This window comes from Natator depressus, chromosome 9 (assembly GCF_965152275.1).
Source record: "Natator depressus isolate rNatDep1 chromosome 9, rNatDep2.hap1, whole genome shotgun sequence".
NCBI classification, from domain to species: Eukaryota; Metazoa; Chordata; order Testudines; family Cheloniidae; genus Natator; species Natator depressus.
In genome coordinates this window covers 88800696-88822441 of record NC_134242.1, presented here as the reverse complement: position 1 = coordinate 88822441, position 21746 = coordinate 88800696, and the positions used below count along the sequence as shown (strand labels likewise).

The window sequence follows — 21746 nt, the reverse complement described above, 5'->3', positions numbered from 1 at the left end:
ATTAAGATCCCCATGTCTGCAGATTTCTCTGATGTACAACTGCTGCACATTTTAATACTTTGTTCCAATTTGTATGGTTTAATACGAAGAATTGTATTTAGTTATGTGGAAAACGTAGGGCTACTTTTAGGTTGTGGTTGTGTGTGCTGTTACAGTGAGGAGAAAACAACATGGGCAGCTACACATCCCCAAGCAGCATTGCACTGAGGAAAAGAGATACCCAACGGGATGTGAACAAATGGTGTGTCTAGTTGTAACCCACACACCACCTTATGCAGCCCTAGTCTCTCCTCTGCACCACCATTTCAACTTCCTAGTAGGTAAAGAAGGTACTAGAAGATTGGGAAGAGGAGAGGGCTTTTGATGACCAAAGTATTCAGTTGTTAATAGCTGAATGGTGTATTTCATTACCTTTTCAAAGTATATTCCCTCACTCCAGGGCTCTTTGGGTAAACTTTTGGTAGGGCCAGTATTCTAGAATTAGCTCCCTAAAAATCTGTCCATCTAGGGAGTTTGTACAGGAAGCTCCTGTTTCCTTACAAAACATTAGAGCAGATTTCATGTGACTGCAAATCCAGACTTATTACCAAGAGGTGTGTTCTGAAACTTTGCACCTCCACTCTTCAGTTCTTCCCCTCACTCTCCCCATCCTGCTTACTGATGATGTACACACAAACGAAGTGCCACTGGGAATACTTTACAGTACAGTGGGCAAGGAGGAAGTAAAAATACGCACTGCTGCTGAAGGAGCTGAACAGTCAATTTTTCAAGCCAGTTTTCCCCTTCTCAGAGGGAAAACGTGTATGAATAGGATACCAACTCCACTATCTGCAAAGCAGTAAAGAACACTGCAGCTGAGCACGTAATTAAAGGACACGCAGTGTATGAGACTTTTTGTACATGCAGCATGTCCAACTCTAATTATGCAGCAAGGGCCAGCTTGATACTAATAGGATCTAAGCTCCTCCCTCATTGTAGAAACCAGGAGGGAGGGAGGGGGAAGGGGGAGAAATAGAGAGAAAGTGCACATGTGTGTTTAAAGTTAGGGGATCTCCTGAGAATTAAGTCCAACTACAGGGAGGCCTAAGAAGGGACCTGCTGCGAAGTAGCAATTAACGTCAAACCTGACCACAGGGCAAGGCTTTCAAGCAGGTGAGGTCTTTCCGGGGCAGAGCACCTAAACTCTAAGACAACAAGACATTGCTTCGCTCTTGTTGGAGCTTAAGTGTTCCAGGGGCAGGCACAGAGCCAGTCCCAAGATCACCCCCACCAGCCTGCCCTGACTCCACTGTAGATGGTGATCTGGTGGGAGCATCTCTGCACTTTAGAGATGCTGAAATCAATGGGAGTTAGGCACCTAAATTGCTCTGGGCCTCTGTGGTTGCAAACAATGCATGCACTGGAGAGCTCCTGAGCATTGCACAAGCACGGGGTTCTGGGCAAGTACCTGCCTCAGAAATTCTCTCCCTCCTGCCTGAATTTTCTTCAACATGCTAAGCTGGCTATTTATGCAGCATCATGAGGAGCAAAATGATACTGCCACTGTAGATCCACTCTAGCACAAAGACACTTAATACTGTACAAGACCAGTAGGGCCATGAGCTCCCAGAACATGCCTGAGACTCCGGGGAAAACACCACCCTATGCAGCAGTTGTTGTCTATATTAAGGAAAGATGTTTGGTGAGGGTAAAGGGCACAAGCAGAAGGTGAAGTATTTTGTTTACCTATAGAACAGGTTCAGCAGAGGCAGCAATCCAAGTTCCCCATGTCACCCACCAATGAGCCCCAAATGTTACCTGGAATAATTGGTGAAAGGGTAGGAGTCTGCCCCGCTGCCATTTTTCTAAGGGTGCCAACTGCCATGATCTGAGTTTTGTGATGTAAATACCGCAGCAGAAGGAACTGGATTCGGACTACTATTTCACTTCACATCAACCACCTAGCCGTGCAGCTGTTAGCAACTTTCAGCTAATATTCAGCAGTGCTGGATTTGAACCAAAGTCCAAGAGACTTTAAAGTTTTCCCTGTTCCCTATGAACTACAGGTAGGATACACATCCAACTCACAAATGCAAGCATCATCAACAGAGAAAAATTATGGTAATGTCACCTATTAAAAAAAAGCTAAATTAAACTTTTACAAAAACTACCTGAAGTGTAAATTTAATTGTAAAAGATACAACATTCTTTTATAGGTTCTCTCTCTCTCCTACTAAAACATTCTAGAGCATGAATCAGTCATCCTGATAAGTATAACTTTGAGGAATAAAGAAGGGGAATTGAATAAAGTACACTGTTTGAAGAACAAGTCTCTTATACTGTGCTGTCAGAGGAGGTAAATAATACAATCACAGAACACCCTCTAGTGGAAACAGATGAAATTAAAAACCTTAACTTTTCTAGATTGCAATTGCAATACTTTGAGATAAAATTGCTCCATTTTAATTGGTAAACCGAGGAGTCAATTCTATAACAAATTCTGCAGCATAGCAGAATACACAAGGCCTTGCCTACATGATTCTGAATGCATCTATTTAGGATAGGTCTTCACTAGTTAACTCAAGTAATCAGCAGCCAGGCCTGAGCACCCAGGTTAGCCTGGCCCAGGTGTGAGCCACCACACTGCAAAGCTCACACACAATGCTGAAGCCAGCATTGTGTGTCACTACTACTTCTGTAGGCTTGTCCTTGGTTCTTTGTGCTACAGTAGCAGAGCCACTTGAGTCCTTCCCAGTGAATTGTGGGAGAATTTATCTGTCCTTCTGGGCATACAAGGGGAATTGTGGGAACGCAGTGGAGGACTATCAGCCCTCAAGTGGTTTTACCTGCATCTTCATTATAAAGTAGGTGGGTTACATGCCTGATTGAAAGTCTCACTTGGGCTTTAGCCAATACCCCAGGATGGGCCAGCTAGCCTGGGTTGAAAGCACCACTAAACTCAGATCAGAGGTTTGATCAGAGGGGGACAGATTAACTCGCAAGTGAAGATGTACTCTTAGAGACTTCCTCTCCCTATGCACAACACCAGGATTGTAGAGAACAAATGAGAACTTTTGGTGACCTAGTCTGTAGGTGCAAAGTCACTGATTAAAGCCAGAGCATTTTTGCTAGTGGGTCTCAGATTATGTAACTCACTTCCTCTGATCCATCAGAATTCAACTGAAAGCACATCTGCTTTAATCAAGTGTATGTTTTACTATGAACCTTTGCTGGGTTATTTACATTGAACAACTAGGGCTGTACATGCTGTCTTCTACCAAAGGCAGTTTAAACATGCTTCATTTATTGGTGCTACCTGCCCACATGTTGGGCAATGGGCACATAAACCCCATGTCAAACTTTACTGTTCAAAACAAGACCACATTTTTAGTTTCATCAGCACATCTTTGCTGTGTTTTTAATTCCAACCCCTACTTTGATGTTCACATGACTATTTTAAATACATTGAAGAGCTGAAAATAAAGTCAGTCACCAGTGTTGCAGCTATTAAGTTCTTCACAACTTCAGAAAAAAGCTTTCTATAAACACTGTGGCAAGTAGGTACAGAATTTACAGAGGGCGGTTTTATGTACAAAAGTGCGTTGTTGCAATACATGTAGCAGAAACCCTGGAAAAATAGCTCCAATTTAACAGTTTCACACATTATAACTCTTAAGACTAATCTGAAGCAGATTTTTCAAATGAGACAGCTTCCTTCTTGCTTTAGTTATGACTTTTAGTCTCAGGGTTCCAACATCACTGACCTTTTAGAATGAATTAATTTGAAAATTTTAACCACATTATGAAATGTTTTAAAGCTCTCTGCATTTCTCTTCTCTATTATTCATTCAGACCAAAGCATCAAACATACAAGGTTTAAGTTGGGCTAAAATCTGCACTTCACAAATCAAGAGCTGCAAGAATGGGTCTTTATGCACACAACCCATTTCATCTGAGTTTTCCATGCACAAGAACTGCAGGATCAGTCAGTCAACAAAATAGTGACCATTAGGCCAGCTAGTCTTAAATGCTGGGCATGAGAAACTGTGGCCTAACACGACACTTCAGACATCTAAAACAAATTTTTAGAAACCATCAATATTTAAAGGCCAACATGTCAACCTACTTTTGAAGGAAAAAGTACAGGCTTACAGGCCTTTCAGCAACTCAGATCAATACATATTGTCAAATTTATACACATTTTTCCACATCTAGTATGTCCTCTTTAATAGTTTAAATGCGTATGTATAAATTTAAGCAATAGTTTCTAGAGAAAGATCTCCACACGTTTTATTGACAATATAAAAAAGTTCACATTAAAAAACTAAATATTGAACCAAGAGAAGAGATCTGATTTTTGCTTACTGTAATGCTCAGTAAGCATTCTGTACTGAATGTAAGTTTAGCATCTTTTAATCTAATTAAGTTTGTCAAGCTGTTAAAGGAAGAAGATACTGAAACCATTTCAAACAAAACAGAAGATGAAATTAGCTATACATATACAAAAAGTGAACAGGTCTGTCAGGTAGCTCTTTCTTCCTCATGTTTAATCGTGCTCAAGACTTACTTTTTTTTTAAATATAAACAGTCCTCTTGCAGTTAGATTTTCAGTGCTCCTTCTAAGCCTTTATAGAGAAATAATTCCCAGGCAAACAGTTAATGTTCTTGCAGAGTTTAAATGGATTAAATTTATATCACAGCTGTTACAAAGCTCAAGATAGCCACAGAACCAATACTCAGGAACCAAATAACTATTAGCACTTCCTTTTCCACTTGGAAATTTAAATATTGGAAGCAATGTACATCAAGGGATAAAAAGCAGGACTGGACTTTTAAAACGCAGTTCAAAGATCTAAAATTTTAACTGTTTGGCTTCTTTCTGTAGCTACGATGTCAGTCCTGCAAAGACCAGATGGGATGACAAATCACAGAAGTAACTAACATCCATGAGGCAAAACCAATATCCTTTTCAACTACAAACCCATAAATTAGATTGACACCAGGGGCAAGTACCTGATGAGAAGGACACTGCATTTTGTAAGTGAAGACCAAAATCATTGACAAAAAAACGCTGGTGCTGAAAAAAGTTCTTTGTTCAAATGTGAGAACTAATCTATGAAGGGACAGAAGTATTTAACTTTTTGCATGCTGTTACACCTTTTGTTCTTGGAGCTATTTTCGCTCCAGCTCAAACACACAATCTCAAAGTGTAAATAAGGACCTCAGAACAAAGAAATCATCTAGAGCCTTATTTTCTGAGGTGTTGAGAACTTGGCCTCTGATGGACTGGTTTTACAAGACCTAGGTAAGAAAGTCAAAACATTTAGATGCAGGAGATAAAGAAAATGAAGAATGTTCAGTTTGGTGACCAAAGAACCACACCGTTATACGTGAATAACCAATAATGTAAGATTTTACTTTAGTTGCAGGATGCTAAAAACTACAAGTTATTAAAGCAGCACCATTTTGGCACCTTTTGGAAGCCACTTTTTCCTCCACCCTTCTTGACTACCATCCAATTATATGAGGAGGAGCTGAACTCTCAAGGTGATGGTGAACCACCACCACCATTTGGCCAAAATAGTTCTGGAAGCTATTCATCCAAGTTGATGAAAACTGGAACTATTTAACCACTAAGCTTAAATTTAGATTTACACTTTCTTTTATATAGGACCACTAACACACCAGGATAGAAATGCTATTTCTTTCCCTCTCATTTTGTGTTGTAAAATATTAATGAAGAATTATATTGGCTAATATTTAAATTGATGACTCATTCTGCTCTTCATTTTTTAAAAAAATTGTCAGATTTTGTCCAGGAGGGACCTATTTTAACGAACAATTCATTTCGTAATAATTTTAATTTGTTTTCCTTTTCCAATACATAATTTTAAACAAGTGTCAGACTCACTTTAAGGCACATTAAAAGTGATATATCCTCATTATGACGAATGGGGATACACACATCCTTATCTACAGAGGTGAGAACTTAAGTTAAAGCTTGGAGGCTAGTACAACGTCGTTTTAATATTCTAGTATTTTTAAACAAACTAATGTTTTGAATGATATCCAGTTTAAAACAATTATAAAAATAAGTGAAGCATTTCATATAACATTTACCAAACGACAAACAAATAAAAATAGGAAAGCCTCAGGCTTTCCATTCCTTTCAGTGAAGCTTCCCATTTCAAGGAATTCTGCTACTGCACATAATCGCTATAGCAAGGTCTTCCTCAAACGTTGCTCTACAACTTAAGGTTTAGATTTAGGAATTTATTATTTAGAAAAACTAACTAACTTGCCATTCTGGTAAGTAAGGGTGACAAACTGCTTTGGGGTTAACACTGACATTTACTCTCCTCTAAGCTGGTAATACGTGACTCAAAAGAGTTGCATCTCATCAAAATGAGGGGTCACCTCTTGCAATAAAAACTACGAATTTTACACTTTGAAGAGCAGACTTGCTGAGACAGAAAAATAAAGTGACACTTTCACGCCCCCCAAAATTGAGATTTTGCATCCTTCTTACAATTAATTTCAGCATTTCAATGCTCTAGGTACAATATTCTTTACATAAAGATGCATAGTTCAAAGCCACTGTAGAAAATAAAGGCTGTACTGAACTGCGATAGATACCTATATGGATTATGTGAAATGGTTCATGATGAATTTGTGAACTTCTGCCACAAGGGTTCAATACTTGGACCCTGAAATTAGCAGTTTTAACAGCAATACAATTTCATCTATCCTCCATCTCAGAAACTTGTTAACAGAAAGCACAAGGATTATTTGGTTTTAGTTACACTTATCACTACAAACAAGATTTACTATTCAAGTTTATGGGATTGTTTTTGTATTTTACTATTGCAACCATGTATAAGAGACAAGTAATACAAAAAGAGCTCACCTCCCAGGACAAGTTACCAGTATATTCAAATGACAAGACAGAAATGACATAGCAGGTATTTGAATTTTAAAACTGACAATTAAGTTGATATTTCTCATTGCCACTGAAGACAGTGGGCAATCAAACTTGTTAGTGACTTTTGAAGAATCAACTGAGAAGAAGAGTTTACATTTACTATTTTGATTGTGGACCTCTCTCTTATTGAAGCCCTTTCATTTGGCATATGGCATTATAAATACTTACCAGACATTTCAGATCTCCAGTATCTTTTGCATCTATCTCACAGGTGGTCCATGTTCTGGAGTTTGTAGTCTGAACAGTAATATGCCTAGGTCATTTACTATCAAACAAATATTTCCAAAGATGCTACAGTCTAAATGTATGTCATCATACACATGTATAGAAGTTTTTACTTTTGATCTTCCACTGAAAGTGTGATCTCAACTGCAGTATCATTGTTAACATTTTCTTTGTCCCCAGATTTTTTTCTCCTTAATTTAACTTTTGCAGCCCACCAGAAAGCAATAAAATTCTACTGTCAGGACTAATTTAGGGCCCAATCCTGTAAACACTTACACTGTTGGATAGTCACACTGAGTTGACAGGACTACTCACATGTGTAAAATTATTCATGAGCAGAGTTAGTTCTCAATCCTGAAAATGCACGCCTCAGGACTCCTGTTTTCTGAGGCCACATCAAATTGACAGTAAGAGACAAACTCATTATCTCCAGAGTGAACAAATCTAAATGATATTAATGAAGCACCAATATAAATGAGAAGGTCACCTTTCTGAATTCAGAATTCTAGTCACCTCTTTCACCTCTAATAGTTGCATTTGAATGAACACACAGCAATTTTATCCAGAACAAAACATGAACCCAACAACCAACATTTCCATAATAAAGTCAGAAACTGGTTTACTAATTGTCAAGAATAAAATCATCTCAATTTGAGTTTTCAGGTGCAGAAGTAAAAACTAAAAGGTGTGGCTTGTTCTCCTCAGCAACGCTTATTCAAAAGGCTATACAACAAAACCAGTAGTCTGAATTAGATTAGCAATGATACAACACCTCGTAAAAAAGTTCCATCACCTTAAACTATCCTGCAAGTGGTAAATAAACAGGGAGCATACAGTTAAAACACAGCTGCATCAATAATTAGGTTCTCTTGCCAACAGCAAATAGTTATTCTTACATATAGTTTTGGCCATAAAGAAATATCTACCAAGTTTGGGCATCAATTGTTTGCACTTCGGTTTCCAGTAACATTTTTTAAGACTTTTTTATGAATAGTATCCTATGACTGAACCGTAGATATTAATATAATGTATGAGATTTTCATTTTTTAGGGTTTTTTTCTTCTTAACATCAAGAAAGAGGATGTACTGATTAACCATTAACAACATAAATAAGACTATCAAAGGAACCAAAAACTAATCATCCAAATATTGAGGAGCAAGATAACTTTTTAGAGACTAAGGTTTACATCTTAAAGAACAGCCAATTCCTCCTAGAAAAAATTCTACTTTTGAAAATAACCTTTTTCTTCTACATTTTGTTACTAGCTGACATTTGCATTACAGCTTTGTGTGGTGAGAAATCTGCTTCTGCTTATTACTCCCCAATTACTTCATAATTCTTTCAGTGAAATCATAACCATCATTTCCAAAAATCCAATTTCATGAAGTATTAGGATTTGATATGGGTGAGGGGCAAGAACACAGTAACTTATAGAACTAAGATCCTGTTTTCATGAAAACAAAGCTCCTAATAAGAAATAAGGGAACACAGAATAAGACAAAGGTGAGATCTCCTATTTAGAAACAGGGTTTTGTTTTGTTGTTGTTTTTTTTTCCAAAGTTTGCTATCAGTATCAGTGTATCTTTAAGAGTACCAACCCATTTAACAGAACAATCCATTGCAGTTAGATTCTTGAAAGCAAATACCATACAAACCTAATTCAGTGGCTTATTTTTAGACAGTATCTTCTCAGCAGCTTGTTAAAGTCACTGTGAAATTGTCTGTTGAAGTCTCAATCTTAGTCAAAATTGTTAGTCTTAAAAAGTCAGCTCACTTGAATAAATTATAAATGTTCAAAATATTAAAATTACACTTAATAGAGAGTTCTGTTTGATACATTGTTAGCTCTGTCCTAATCAAAATTTTGGTCAAGAAACGTATGTAAACGAAGAGAATACACTTAAGGCTTAGAAAGAACACTGATAAATTCATCCCTGTCACATTAAAACATCCACATCTCCTTCATGGTCCTCCTCAGTCACTTTTAAAGAGAGCACTTCTTCATTAAGAAACAATCCACTCAGTCTTTCCTTCCGAGCCTGTCTCTGCTCTTTCAGCTGTCTCTTGCGTAAAGCCTTTTGCTGTAGCTTCCGTTGCTTAGAACGTTTCTGTCAAAATAAAGACAAATGGCAAAATGAGTTCTTCTATATCTAGACTACTGGAATAAATGGTCCTTTATTAGAAACATTAAAGGTGGATTTTAGTGAACATAAATTAGTGTAAAGTTAGAGTCTGCTCTGAGAAGTGACTAAAAAAGGCACCCTTACTCAGATCTATTCCATGTGTTTATTCAAAATCCTACTTAATTTTGTCACTTAAATAAGCAAGTTTTTACTGCTTTTTACTGTTTAGCCATGCAGAGCCAATTCAACTAAGAGTGAGCAAGATGCAAATTTTATTCCATGTTGTGCATTCTCCAAACTGTTTAAGTATCTATCAGTTATACTTGTGCAAGCTCACTGGAAGAGGATGCATAGGTAAAACTGAGCCTTTGAGATGAAGAACCTTAACTATAAGTGATGAGTCACGAGACCAAGAGAAATCAGCTTGTCTTAAAGCCCAGACTGAGTTTGCAAAATTGGAATACACACAGACACAAAACGAAAATAATTGAGACACAGATGCCATAATGTTACTTGTAAAGAATCACTTCAGTGTACAACCACGCTTGTGTGAGCAAGTAATCTATGAGAAATATGTTGAAAAAACAAAAAGAAATTAGGAAACCAGACAAGTTCTATCAAAAAGATCAAGATATTCTTTAATATTCATGTATTGTGCTCTGAAAGATTAATTGATCTTTGATAAATTCAAAGGAAGAACACATCCTTTTATCATTAAAAGAGTCAAGCTGATTTATCAGCTCTTTAAATACTCAAACAAAAATCAAACTAGTCTAAGCCCTACCACATACACACATCTAAAAATAATTCTTCACTTGCAAAAAAAAAAAAGTGATACAGAGCAATAAGAACACCTTTAGACACTTCATGGGACAACGAGTCAAATAATTTCCTTCGGTCCTGCGACTATCAACGATACTTTTTCTTTCAGTAAAAATACGACAATCGCGTAAGTGACTTTAACAATTGATGTGCACACTCTCTCTCTCACACACACACAGACACACATGCGCATGATTAGAAGTTTTACTTTTGAATCCCGGATTCTCTCGGCAGCACTCGTGGATAAATTACTGTCACTGTGCGCTCGACTCATGTTGGCACTGGAGTTTGAAGCAGAGTTGCCCGCACTGGAGCTGCTGCTGCTTGCTGAGCTGACCATACTGGCACTGCTACTGCTGGCACTTGCACCACTCACGCCACTGGTGCTTGCACAACTGTAGCTGCTTCTCTTCCAGCTCTCCCTTGCAGACCGTTGTCGAGGACCGTGTTCCTTGATATAGTTTCTCACCTTTAGAACAAAAGCATTAAAAAATGATAAAAGCTTGATTGGTGACAGCATATTTAATGGAAAAGCTATACATTTTATGTTTATTACAACTAAGTTTGGAGGGAAAAAACGAAACCAAAAATAGTCTAAAAACAACGATTCAGTTAGCCAGTTAAAACTACTTATTGTAATGACCACTACGAACATCTTCACTTCGGCTTTCTTAAAATAGACGTAATTAGCTAGGGAATTACAAACATTCTTCCCCTTTCTATTTAATGTATTACAAAAAATATATCACCATGTAGAAAGGTCAGCCATACTAGTAAAAGACGACTAACATTTGTTTAAGCAAATTATGTTTTATAAACTTATTGTACTACATAGACATAGCCAGTAGTAACCCTCAGAAGAGTAGATTCTTATCCATTTTAGGTTAGGATTGGGTTTTTTAAATGTTCTGAAATAGGAAATGGCCCTGAATCTGTGACGGACTTGAGTGCTCTCAATTTCGATTGAATTCAATAAAAGCTGAGGGTGCTTGGCATCATGCCAAAACAGGGCCCCAAAATAGGTTCAGAAATAATATAAGTGGAGGGAAAACAAAGCTTATGATAAAAAATGAAGTTGTGGTACCATCCACCTCATGTGACACTAAAGGTTGGCTGAGTAGTTACTCTGCACACGCAGTGAAGCGTTATTTTTGCTCTATTTTCTATAAGGTCAATAATCTTCTCGCTTCAACAAGTTTTTTCCCCAAAAAATATTCATTTAGAAAGCTGCCAAATCAATAAGAATTACATCATCTCATGAGAATTTTTATTTTTCTTTAAGTTTAGTTTAGTTTTTGCGAGCAAATTAAGGCCCCAATCCTGTAAATGCTTATGTAGGTGTAGAAGTATAGTCACACAAGCAGTACCTCCACTTTGGGACTACTCATGTAAGTGAAGTTACACACCAGAGGAAACACTTGCAGGATTGAGGCCTAAATCTTGAAAGTTACTCAGCGAGTATTTTGTCTGAAACTGTTTCATATACCAGAACAAACTTACCACTTCGGTCACGTTTATGTAATTAATGTGTTTCATATAAGGTCCAAGATCACATACTGATATGAAACTGTTGAAGAAGAAAGCCAAAGTTCAACAACATACTTTGTGTTCCATCCTGCCCACTGGTACTCAGTGAATATGGAAAAAAAAATTAGTCACAACCCAATAGATGATTTTCCAAGACACATATCAACACATACCACATGTCAGAGAGCAATGGTAACTCCAATTCAGGAGACACATACAAAAATTTTAACCTACCTGTTTCAATTTTTCATCCGTAAGACAGTTTAATTCAATAATAAACTCGCTATCTGTAGGCGAGATCTGAGCAGTGGGATCAATAATTTTAATAATATCAAGTTGCTCTCGAAGACCCATCTCAGTACTGACTTTCCGACTCAGGTATTCAATATATTCAACCTAATAAAAACAAAACGCACAAAGTTATTAAAAACTGCTAGCTCTTAATATGAGTCAAAGCAGAAGTAAAAGGAAAGAACCAGTACCATTTTGGATCAAAGAAATGCTCTCAAAATGTTGCATTTCCTATGATTCTTGACTCAACCTAGTTGAGTATCATCAAAGATAAAAATTCAGAATGAAAAGTAAAGGAAAAAGTTAGCAGTCTCTATATGTACACTTGACGAGAAATTTGATCTCTCACTTCAGTAGTCATGTACACTTGTTCAAAATCATACTTACATTGCTGTAACCAACAGAACTTTTATTCAACTAACAATTTAATTGAGTCTTAATTCTTCTGTACATCTACACTGGTTCTCTCCAATACAAATGAAAACAAAGCTCACCTGTTCATCATTTGTCATTGCGCTCCATGGGAGTTCATCAAGATTCCTATGCTTGTTTTTCTTTTTTGGAAGTAAGCATGGAGAGCTTGGAATACTAGGTATGACATCAGAAAGTACATCACTCCCACTTGCAATGTCACTGCCAGGCAACTTGTAGGTGTGCAAAGAAAAAAAAGAAACAGAACAAAAATCTCAAAATATGCTAGGTCGGAGTAGAAAAATAGTCAGACCAATACTATTAACCATGCAAAATATGCTGTCAACTGGGCAAAGTATCAGTTCTTAATCCAAACAAACTAACAATTGCCCACAATGATTTACAACTCCAAAACACAAAAGTTAATTTTGTGAACCATCTGCAGGAGTGAAGTGTAGCAAACTCAAACTATGCAACTTTCTACTTCATGATTTCCCTTTTCAATTTGCATTCACGGAAATGTCAGAAGTATGCAGCATTTCACTCTTCCCTATCCATTAATATGATATGTTAGTAAGTTCTATTCCTGGGGGAATTCTGCACCACTGCGCAGAATTTATGTCCCCTTGCAGATTTCTTTGCTTCCCTGCCGAAAAACGACTTTCTGATGGGGAAGCAAAGGGAAGCCACAAGAACTGTCACACAACCGTCCCCATCAGTACTGGGTGCCCAGAGCAGCCGGCAGAGAGGTAAATCACTGTAGGGAAGGGGGTGGGACTGGGGAAGACCCGGCTAGTGGCTCTTACCCTTGCGCTGAGCTCAGTTGCTAGTCCCGGCTGGATTGGGGAGGATGGGACTTCCTCTTCCCCTGCACAGCATCCGAGGATGCGTCAGACCCACCCCCAGATTTCTCCCCCAGATGTAGGAAGGTCTGCAAACTCCGCCCCCACTTCCTGCACCCATGGCTCTTCAGCTGTAGGGAGAGGGATCCCTGTACAGGGAGCTGCTCCCCAATCTGCACAACCCCCGTGCATCCAGACCCCCTCATACCCATACCCTCCTGTTGAGCCCCACTCCCCCTTCACCTGGACCACGCCAACGAGCCACCCGAACGCCGATCCCCACCCCACTGAGCCCCATCCAGCTGCACCTGGATGCCCACCCAACTGAGCCCCACTCCCCCAGCATCTGGATGCCCCACAGAGCCCCCCACACTGCTTTACCTGGACCCCCCCACAGAGTCCCATTACCGTTGCACCCAGAACCCTCCAACAAGCCCCTGTTCATCCAGATCTCCCCCTGCGCCCAGATCTCCCACTGAGCCACCCGCACCCAGATGGCCCACACAGAACCCTCTCAACCCACACCTGGATACCCCCACACTGAGATCCTGTCTTGCTGAGCCTGCCTGCCCACACCTGGTGCACCTGGCACGGAGGTGCAGGACTCTGGGCAGTTTCTTGGGCAGGCCCAGTCCTTGTGCTGTGGCAGGGTTGGGTGCAGCGTCACCAGAGTCCGTGTCCTGGAGGGGAACTGCACAGTGATCTCCCACCTCTGTTCAGCCAGTGGCCTATGCTCCCCAATGCCATGGTGGAACTTCCACATTTAACAAATAAAATTTGCAGAAATTTTAAAATATTGTGTGCAGAATTTCTAATTTTTTTGGCACAGAATGCCCTCATGAGTAATGTTCTCTATTAAAGCATCATTCTCTGCCAAGCATCATCCAACAGGAATGGTCATTGTGAAGGGAAATCAAGTGAACCTGATTTGCCTAAGCTCTGTTAGAGTCAAACTTTTTACACCGGAAGGAATTTTAAAAAATAATTTAGCCAACTACAAGCTGGTTAAGCTGGCACTAACTGGAGCAGTGCTAGAGCAGCTGGCTATGAACACATTGCCTTCTCTGATGGAGTTCTGTCCAATTCCACTCAGTGAGGTTTTGGATGGGTTGCAGCCAACTACATCAATCTGGAGCCTTGCCACGTGGCCAATGAATTCTAATGAGAAGGGGTTTAGTCCTTCATTGAGGATTGTTAATGCTTCCCATTGTGAAGCCAGGGTGCCAGCTATACTTAAATAGCATATGATGAAGCGCCTGCTCAGAAAATCACCACTAGTCAATTATTGGACAGTCTCTTACTCACCAGTTTTAAGGCAGCTCAGCAACATAGTGATACTAAAGAAACTTCAGACAAATATTGAGGTTGAGGGTGCCCTCAACTAATGCCAGATTCAGAGGTGGGGACAGGCCAAACTCAACTACAATGGAAGCAATGCTGATGGCTAAGGAGAAGCATCTGGGCAGAAGTAGCAAAAGTGAAAAGACCACCTTCCATTTGTGTGGGTGTAGGTCCAACCTTTGCCAACAGTTTGCAGGCTGGAGGTCATAATTTTATCACTACACCTGAGGTCTCAGCTATTAGCTGTAACACATACTACCTTTTTCATGTATGGTTGGCCTGGAGGTTGTGATCATTCTTTTCTAATGCATCCCCAAACCAGTGATACAGGTTTATTACCCCAGACTGCATTACTGCAACATATGCTACTTGGGGCTAGCCTTGAAAAGTCCCTGAAAGCTTCAATTAGTGCAGGATGCAGCACAAACCTGTTGTCCGCAATGGCTACTTACTCACTTCTGTGCTGAGTAACATTCAAGATTATATTTATAATCTGGAACTCCTCTCTCCTCCATCACATGAGTAACTCTGTCAATATACATTGCTTAAACTTCCCATGGCAGGGCATTCACAGTGCCTCTAGAAGTGCTCCTTCTAGAAGTCCACCACAGCCAGAATTTAACATGCTTCAGGGCACTACAATACTAATCTGTTTGGTCAAATTTCTCAGAATGTTTTATTTAGTTTACAGAGTAACAGCCGTGTTAGTCTGTATTCGCAAAAAGAAAAGGAGTACTTGTGGCACCTTAGAGACTAACCAATTTATTTGAGCATGAGCTTTCGTGAGCTACAGCTCACTTCATCGGATGCATGATGCATCCGATGAAGTGAGCTGTAGCTCACGAAAGCTCATGCTCAAATAAATTGGTTAGTCTCTAAGGTGCCACAAGTACTCCTTTTCTTTTTATTTAGTTTAGCAATAGGAAGTGGAGGAACATGGCTTAATTGCTGACCTTTACATTGAAAAGCTGGGATTTTATAATAACTAGTTGCTTTTATAAAATAAGGTGCTCAGATGCTTAGAGAAGGGAAGCAACAAATTTATAAATTAATTTTAAAATGGTTACTGCAATTGGCTTAAACTGAGTTTATGGATTTACGTTTACTTTGATTAGATTTTGATTTTCAAAATTGCATGTGTTATATACATACCAATTCCTGGCACATGTGGAATTTGAGTTTTTCATATTTTAAAAAAAATGTTAATGCATAAATGTTTTGGAGGCTTATTTTAAAAAGATGGGCTTTTTTGTTCATTCCTATTAACATAAATAACACTAATTTAAAAAAGACTCTTCAAAAGTTGAGAAATAAAACTCAAATGACAGTACATTGTTACTTAAACCCAGGTGGCCCTAATGTTGCAGAAATACTATTATTGTCATTTAAGGCCTGTAATTTATTGTTTTAGATCCTACAAAGATGAACGTATGCACATATAAAAAATGGTAGCTTTAAATTTCAAAGGGACGCCCTAAAATAAAGGTATTTATTAAATTTTGGGGTAAAATTATTCAGTTTATTATCTTTTGTTTATCAAGCCTCATTTCTAATTATGAGGTTATTTATTAAAAAAGACATTCTGAACCACACAGTTCTAATTACCTGCACATTTGTGTAATTACAGGTGTTTAACAGAAGTTATATAATTGGGAATATTTTCCATTGTAAAATAAACATTCTATTCCAAAGGTACAGTTTGAGAAGACTGGAAACCTATTTGTACTATACACAGTAACTACACAAGACACCTGCATCATGTTTTTTTCCTGTAAGCAACAGCAGAATTTTAACTAGCTTCATTTGTACAACTGACATGTAATTTCTGATCCACTTCAAGTTTAAATGTGACAACTGAATTACTCACTTACAGAATTTGCTGTGTAAGGTTGTAGAAACAATGACAAATCTTTTCCAAAGCTCAACAAGTCCAGTCAAGTAGGTCTCTTCTAGCAAATGCTTATAGAAAAAAATGTCCAGTAACTACTCAAAAGGAAAGCTGGCAGCTAATCAAATAACCAGGAAACTCTCTTTTAAAATTATAATCCCACTGTGTCCATGTGGTAATGAACATTTCACATCTCAGTGAGGAACTAAGTCATCTGAGTAATTTTCTGAGGTATTTCTACAGGCTGCATTATAAAACTGCAATTGGAATTTCCAACTATATCCCTTTTTGTACAAGGGATATAGTTGGAAACTGGGATCCTAAAGCTGCGGTAAGAAACATGGAGCTACTTTTAGCTAATGCTATCCCACACAATGTCATTTACAGTTTCTCTTTTGTGGGATATCTGTAACATTCCTAATTCATCAGGGAATGCTTAAATTGGGGTGGGGGTTGGGGTTTAAATCACATTTGGGACAGTATATTTCTATGACCGCAGAGTATTACATACACTGTATGCCATGACTAAAGTCCATGAAAGATAAAGGAACATTATGCTTTTAATTGATTATTACACTTATCCTAGAACAGCATATTTAACTACAATTAAAATAAATTGAAAACTGTAAAGAAAGGATGTCTGCACATTCCACAGGTGAAAGACTGCTATATGCAAAAACAAAAATTGTAAAGATATCAGATTAGAATCCGAGGTCAGATCAAATTGCACGTAACAGATGCGGAGAAAAGTGCCACGGTAGCACAAAGCTCACCTTTGCACTCTTCCCACCCTTGGACCACAGAACACAGGGCTGGTCCACGTGATTAGTAACGGCCCCACAGAGCCAAAAATCACAAATGGGAATTAAGAACACAGCAGCAACCCAGCCACACCAGAATGCCAATGCAAGGTATACACAGCCAGATTCTAATACACATGCAGATGCCCCACACCAAAGGATAGGGCCTCATAGATGCAAGATATGCTGATAACTAAAAATGAATCTGACCATAATATGCAACAGCCCTATTTCAGAAGCTGGTCATGTCTTGTCATCAAAATTCTATATGAGAACTTTGTAATAAAATGGTCTATCAAAACACTTCCTTTACTGCTGAATCTCAGTATAGGCAGTGGGAGTTTATCGTACCATCAAAGAGCTTCAAACATTTACTTCTGAGTCAAAACTGCAAACAGCAGCTAGTAGATCCCACCTCATCTGCTCTGTTGACATAGAAATAGTTTACCTGCCACTCAAACTCGCTGTCTGACCAATCCCAGTATGTGCTAATAGAAGAGGAGACATCACTGCAGACACTACCCTCTGGGAACAGATCAAAAGACGTGAACTCCTGGTCATCCAGCAGAGAATAGCAGTCATCCTGATCACCAACTGAAACTGATGAAAACAGCTCCTCGCTGCATTCTGAGCTGGCTACACTTGTTCCACAAGAAGTCAAGTTCCACCTGCAAAGCATACCAAACAAATTAACATCAACACACACAGAAAAAATGCTTTGTCCTTTGAAGATGTACATTAAAATATCCATACCTTTGTATCAGTTGTTACATGGGGATTTTGCTGGAAATAAGTTAATTCATCTAATAAGCTGCATTTAAATTGATATTAAGGGTCTAATTTACACGCACAAAAATCAAGAAAAATTCAAAGGATGAATACTCATACACAAAGACTCTAAGTGTAATAAAAAATTTCACTAGAGCTATAATTTCCTTATATTTATAGTCTCAGATTTCTAATTAAATGTACTTTTTAAAAAACGATTTCCAGTTTGTTTAAACCTCCATTAAAAGTATTCCCATAATAAAGCATGACAAAATTAAAGGTACCAACACTAGATGAGGGAGGGAGGATGGTCTTGTGTTTAAAAGACAGAACAGGGAGTCAGCAAGCATAACTCTCTCACATGAGTAGATCCCATGAAGTTAGTGCTTGCCAGGGAAACATCTGGGACTCATTTACTTAATATTTTGGGCTCTGTTCTCAAAGCCAAAAAAGACATAGGATACGGAGCTTTTCATTCTAAAGACCACACAGAAGAACAGAGAATACAGAAAACGATCCACATAAAAAAAAATCGAGCGCCTCAATCAATACTACTTAAAAAGGATTATGTTCTCCACAGCTTCATTATTACAAATTAGTTAATTGTGCTAATCAGGGAAAGTATATTTCCAACTGGAAAGTCTGTCTGGTCCCATAGAAAGCCGTGGAACAGGTTTTCACTCTGCTGACCTACTCACATGAAGTTTAGCAAGGTCAGGAAATTTGTTTCAGCATCTCAATTATTTTTCACCAATACGATGAACAGAGACTTGACTATCTTTCATAATTGCACAGCATTCTGGCCCAATCCCAGAAGAGTTGGGAAAATTCAAAGGTTTCCAAAATTCACTGTACAAAGCCATGCAAGCTATCTTTAACCTGTTAAGTTTTATCCATTTGACATATTGATTACTATTGGAATATCCCTTTAATCACAGACTGAAGAGCAAAACCTTCTGATGTGGGAAGCATGCCTCTCAGCACCTTTACTTGATTTGCACACATGCTTGCTTGTCAACACTTATGTTTCTTAGGATGGCATGTTGCATGTTCCAATAGGCCAAATATTTGCCGTAAATCATCAATGAATGAAGATGAGTGCCCTAATTAATACTGTAATTGCCAATTCCTACAGGAAGTTCATGGTCTATGAAAGCCTTGCTAGTCTCCTAACACTTGATCGGACACGAACATCAAAATAGTTCAAAAACTTGATGAAAGAAAAAGTGGTGTCTGGCTGCTGAACATAGTACACCTGAGCAAGTACCTGAGAAATGAGAATTGCATTATATTTACTTGAAATTTCAAAAGATACAGAGCACTTACAGACACCATGGAAGTAAGTAGCATACTCTGAAAGGTGATAAGGACAAAGTGAATTGAAAAATAATGAAGACAAGTTACACGCTTCCCTGAAGAAATGAGGGACCAGCTCAAGATGCAGAATACTGACTAGTTAACTGACAGAGGCTTGGTTACACCTGCTCAGAAACTTGGATGACAGGTATGTTATAAGGAGGAACATTTAAAAATAGTCTACACATAAATTTACAAGTTTGGCACTCACATTGATCCAAAGATTGATCAGAAATACATGAACCTATTGTTTAGGTCACATGCAGGCTTCATAGTAGTATAGTGCAAAAGCCCAGAGAGAGAAAATGTAATTGAATTGATGCTGAGTAATGAAAGCACCCTTACTGGACAATGTTTGTATTAGAATGATGGCTAGCAATGCTACGATTAAGGGCCTGTCAGCTTTTCCACTGTCAACTATATTTCTAAGGCTATGTCAACGGCACAGTTTTGCCGCTGCAGCCACACCTTTGTAAGGTGCGCTGTCTGACCGTTCTTTATTACCGGGAGCGAACATGTCCATCAACAAAATAAAACCACCCCCAACAAGGGGCGGTAGCTTTGTCAACAGGAGTGTGGCTCCCACAGACAAAGAGCACTGTCCACACTGGTGCTTCTCATCACTAAAACTTTTGTCATTCAGGGTGGTGTTTTTTCACACCCCCGAGCGACAAAAGTTTTAGCAACAAAAGTGCCAGCATAGACAAAGCCTAAGTTAACTTATTTGAATGTAAATTGAGCTGGAAGTTGGTATGTTTCTTCTCAGTCTAAATTCAAACTTTGCGAAGTACTTGCCATATTTACACTAAAATAATCAAAAAATGTAAAGTGTGGGGGAGTTAGATGCACATGTGTAATGAAAAAACATTTTGAAGTCTAAACAGAGAATCATCAAAACTATCTTGAATTCACATTTAAGGCCCAGATCTGTAAGTTGTTGCAACTTTAGCGTGACTTATTATTGACATACAAAAAGTCACTTCCATGTACACATGTACAAGATCTGCTTCTTGGGTAGACAAAATTATTTTTTCACTTTGGGAATTGATGTGTTTGTATTTTGTGGTAAACAGAAGTCGTAGTTTTTAGCAAAACTAGTTGTGCACTTTTAGAAGTTACACCTCACCAATGCCACAAGACTGTGTGCACCAGAAAATCGAACAGTTCTTAACCGAAATGTGAAGACTGCACTAGTTTAAGCAAAATTCCAATCCATCCACTCTAGCCATTCTGACTCATGGCGTGAATCTTTGTAGGTTTGCTTTGAGCCCACTCTAGTGCTGTTCTAAATGGTTTCAGCTGCATCATCCTCGGAGTTCCTATCCCACAGTTCCCAGAAACAATGATTTCAAGAAGATTCAAAAAGGCCACAAATACACCAGAGAATAGCTATCTGAACCATTTTAGTACCAGCCATAATGTCATCAAACTAATTAGCCCTGCAGAAAACAAGCCTAATCCAAACGATATTCGCCATGTATGTGGGCTGGCTGGAGCAATTATGCATTTTACAAGCATGCCGGAGTTGGGGTGGAGTAGAAGCAAATAGTTATTAGCGTAGTAAGGTTTTTTTTTAGCTTAGTGAAGGCTTATAGGCAATGCTACTATATCACCGTGGCTAGGCAGTAATACAGGGATTTGCAAATGTCTTGCGGGTGGGCGAGGAGGGAACTAATTCACAGAAAGGCCTTGTCTGCACGAGAGAAACGGGTGCTATTTCCCAACCCAACTAGCTCAAGTTAAACTAGCGCAACTCTTAACTAAACTATCATCTGTCCTGCCGAGCTCGTCAGGTACACTCTGGGGACGGAGAGGTTTCAAGGAAGCGGAGCCGATTGCACGAACTCTACTGGGGAGTTTGCTTTGCTCCTAGCGCAGCCGGCGGGGGGCAAGGGGCAGATTCAGGAAAACAACTCGGTCGGTGGCAACCCCGTCCACCGAAGAGGCGGAGCGAGAGCTGAGCCGGGCACAGCCCAGGGGCGAGGGCAGGGGAAGCACCGCCAAGAGCCGGGGGCTCGCCCCCCACGCAGGGGAACCCCCCGCCGCCCCGCCCGGCCTAGAGGGGGACCCCTGGGGCGCCGCCCCCCGCCCCCGGCCCCGCACCTGCTGGAGTGGAAGCGGCGCAGCGGGTCGGTGCGGTGGCAGGACGAGAGCTGGCAGCCGAAGTCGCTGACATCCAGGCAGCCCTCCTCGCTCAGGCTGGCGGCCCGCGGCGGGGGCTGGTGGCAGAGCAGGGGACACGGCTCGTCCGGGGCCAGGAACTTCTCGTACAACGCCTCGCTCATGGCGCCGCGGGCAGGGCGGGGGGCCCGGGCGGCGGCGGCGGCTCCGGCCCGCCCGGCCTCAAGCACCCGCTGCTCTCGCGGGCCCACGGCCCCACCATGGACCGG

General features: G+C 39.6%; 1 protein-coding gene across 1 annotated transcript; it reads right to left on the bottom strand.

Moving 5' to 3' along the window:
* Window positions 1-3216: 3216 nt before the first annotated feature.
* Window positions 3217-21641, bottom strand: FAM199X (family with sequence similarity 199, X-linked). The gene is made up of 6 exons (XM_074962583.1): window positions 21460-21641; window positions 17681-17900; window positions 12445-12594; window positions 11894-12055; window positions 10341-10601; window positions 3217-9295 (listed from the first exon to the last, which is right to left on the bottom strand). Exons 1-6 carry the CDS (start codon window positions 21639-21641, stop codon window positions 9125-9127), a joined length of 1146 nt encoding a protein of 381 aa, XP_074818684.1. The 3' UTR covers window positions 3217-9124.
* Between the last annotated feature and the right edge of the window lie 105 nt (window positions 21642-21746).